The sequence below is a fragment of the Ailuropoda melanoleuca genome, chromosome 8, assembly GCF_002007445.2.
Source record: "Ailuropoda melanoleuca isolate Jingjing chromosome 8, ASM200744v2, whole genome shotgun sequence".
In the NCBI taxonomy this organism is placed as follows: domain Eukaryota; kingdom Metazoa; phylum Chordata; class Mammalia; order Carnivora; family Ursidae; genus Ailuropoda; species Ailuropoda melanoleuca.
In genome coordinates this window covers 46,817,378-46,819,899 of record NC_048225.1, presented here as the reverse complement: position 1 = coordinate 46,819,899, position 2,522 = coordinate 46,817,378, and the positions used below count along the sequence as shown (strand labels likewise).

Here is a 2,522-nt window from a genome sequence, read left to right as displayed (position 1 = left end):
CAGGCCTCCGCAGCCTCTGAAAGGAGCATGTGGCACAGAGCAGTGGTTCTCAAACTGAGCTCCAACCCGGCCCAGGTGCCCCAGGCACTTCAGCGAGTGCTGGTGGAGCTGGGGCTGTTTTACAAGCCCTCCCCTCACCCCAGGTGACTCTGAAGATCAGCCAGGATGGAGGGCCATTCTGCTCTCCAACGCAAGTCCACGATTTGTTCCTAGGTTAAAACTTTTACTGTAGCCAAAAGGAAATAAAAATCTCACTCAGAAGATATGATGGTGGTCTTGCAGACCCCACCACCCCGGAGCCCCCCACGCTGCCCAGCCATGGTCAACCCCACTGTGTCCTTCAACATCACTTTGGTTGGCAAGCCCTTGGGCCATGTCTCCTTAGAGCTGTTTGCAGACAAATTTCCAAAGACAGCAGAGAACTTTTGTGCTCTGAGCACTGAGGAGGAAGGATTTGGTTTTAAAGGCTCCTGCTTTCACAGGATTATTCTGGGATTTCTGTGCCAGTGTGGCGACTTCATGTGCCATAATGGCATTGATGGCAAGTCCATCTATGGGGAGAAAATTGATGATGAGAATTTCTCCCTGAAGCATATGGGTCCTGGCATCTTGTCCATGGCAAATTCTGGGCCCAGCACAACTGGCTCCCAGGTTTTCATCTGCATGGCCAACACTGAGTGGTTGGGTGGCAAGTACGTGGTCTTGGTGAAAGAGCACGAATATTTTGCAAGGCATGGAGCGCTTTGAGTGCAAGAACTGCAAGACCAGTGAGAAGATCACCATCGCTGACTGTGGACAACTCTGATACATTTGACTTGTGTTTTATCTTAACCACCAGACCATTCCTTCTGCAGCTCAGGAGAGCACCCCTCACCCCCTTCTGCTCGAAGTATCCCATAATCTTTCTGTTCTCCCTGCATTTCTATTGGTTCCATATTTTCCTTACTCCCCTTGAAGTCCAGCTGCATTGCAGAGTTAAGTTTATGATTATGAAATAAAAACTAAACAAAAAAAAAGAAGAAAAAGAAGAAATAATATCAAACTGACCTAAAACTCAGCTACAAGTATTAATGATACAGTTGGAAACCACTGAGTAGCCAACAGGACTTGGATCTTCCTCAGACTCCAGATGAAATGGAAAAAAATTCACAGCTAACGAGGGGATCGTATCCTCTGACCATGGGATTTTCAGATCCCGCTAATAGTTACTGATGCCTTGCACGTGGCACACACTATGCTGGAAACTGTTTACATTTTAGTTCATCTTACAACCACAATGCGGAGACACCAGCGTCCGTATTTTATAAGTGATGAGAACACACACTCAAAAATGGTCAAGTGCCTGACTCACTCGGTGCTTATAAGTAACAGTGTTGCTTACCTCCAAGTGTTAGCAATAACGATACCCACTCTTGCCTGGCCCTTTGCTCCTAGCTGTATCTATCATACCAACCTCAGAAAGCAAGGAATATTCATGTTCCCACTCTCCAGATGAGAAAACCAACACTTAGTTCCATTACCCTTCCAACGGTCTCCCTGGGAAAAGACGGCAGCAGAATTCAGCTCAGGTCAGCCTGGGTCTGTGCTGAGTGAGGCGTGGCAAGTCCAGGCCCAGGGTCGCTGCTTTTGTTGCGTCTGGGGTTGCTCTTATTTTCCACTGTTTTCCAACTTGCTCTCAGCGCTTGGTGTGTGGTCACATACGGGAGCAAAGGTAAGGCCCTTGCACTGAATCGTGGCCCTGCTCCTAGAGAGGCTAGTAATTAAAGTCATGCTGCCGTACTTCCTGTTTCCTCATGCCATTGTATGGCTAAGAATGGCTTTTCTTACAATGTTCTGGCAGCAGCCAACACCCGGGCCTGTGCCAAGGCGATTCAGATTCTGTCTGAGTTCTGGGCTACTGTTCAAACGTGTCCCAAGTTTCTCTCGGCCATTTTATCCCCTGCCCTGCACTGAAGTCCTGTTGTTGTGGACGGAATTGATGAAGAGATCAGATTCTGGGCAGCATTCTGCACCCAGGACTCGGGTGTCCAGGGACTCCCAGGGAACAACAGTGACCATGCACCACAGGGCCCTCAGACGGGGGCCAGCTCGCCGCCAGGAGAAGGACCAGCCCCACAGAGCTGCAAAGGCACACGCCCCCAGCCCGCCGCTGCTGGGAGTCCTTTGTGGGCAAGTTTGTTTTATCTTCAGGGTAAAGCCTCACTCTGCCATTGCTCCGCTACCAACTAGCTCATGTGAAAGGACTGGTTAGTCACCGATTCTGAGTCATTGTGGAGGGATGGGCCCTTCTCAGTGCCAGAGCTTCCAGTGACCTTTTACACCCTGAGACAAAAATCCTAGGGCATCCAGAGCCCTTCCTCACTGGATACAGAGAAGGGAGGGGACTGAGAAATTTCCAGCTCTCTGCTGAGGTCTCTTTGGGCAATAATGGCAACAATAATAGTTACCATTTAAAAGGGGTTTTTATACAATGCTGGGGTCTCTATATATGTCACCTAGTGCAACCACAACCCTATGTGATA

General features: G+C 49.1%; 1 protein-coding gene across 1 annotated transcript; it reads left to right on the top strand.

Annotated features, from left to right (window-relative positions):
* Positions 1–318: 318 nt before the first annotated feature.
* Positions 319–747, top strand: LOC100469624 (peptidyl-prolyl cis-trans isomerase A-like). Its single transcript, XM_034665581.1, has one exon. The coding sequence runs from the start codon at positions 319–321 to the stop codon at positions 745–747; it is 429 nt and encodes a 142-aa protein (XP_034521472.1).
* The last annotated feature ends 1,775 nt before the right edge of the window (positions 748–2,522 follow it).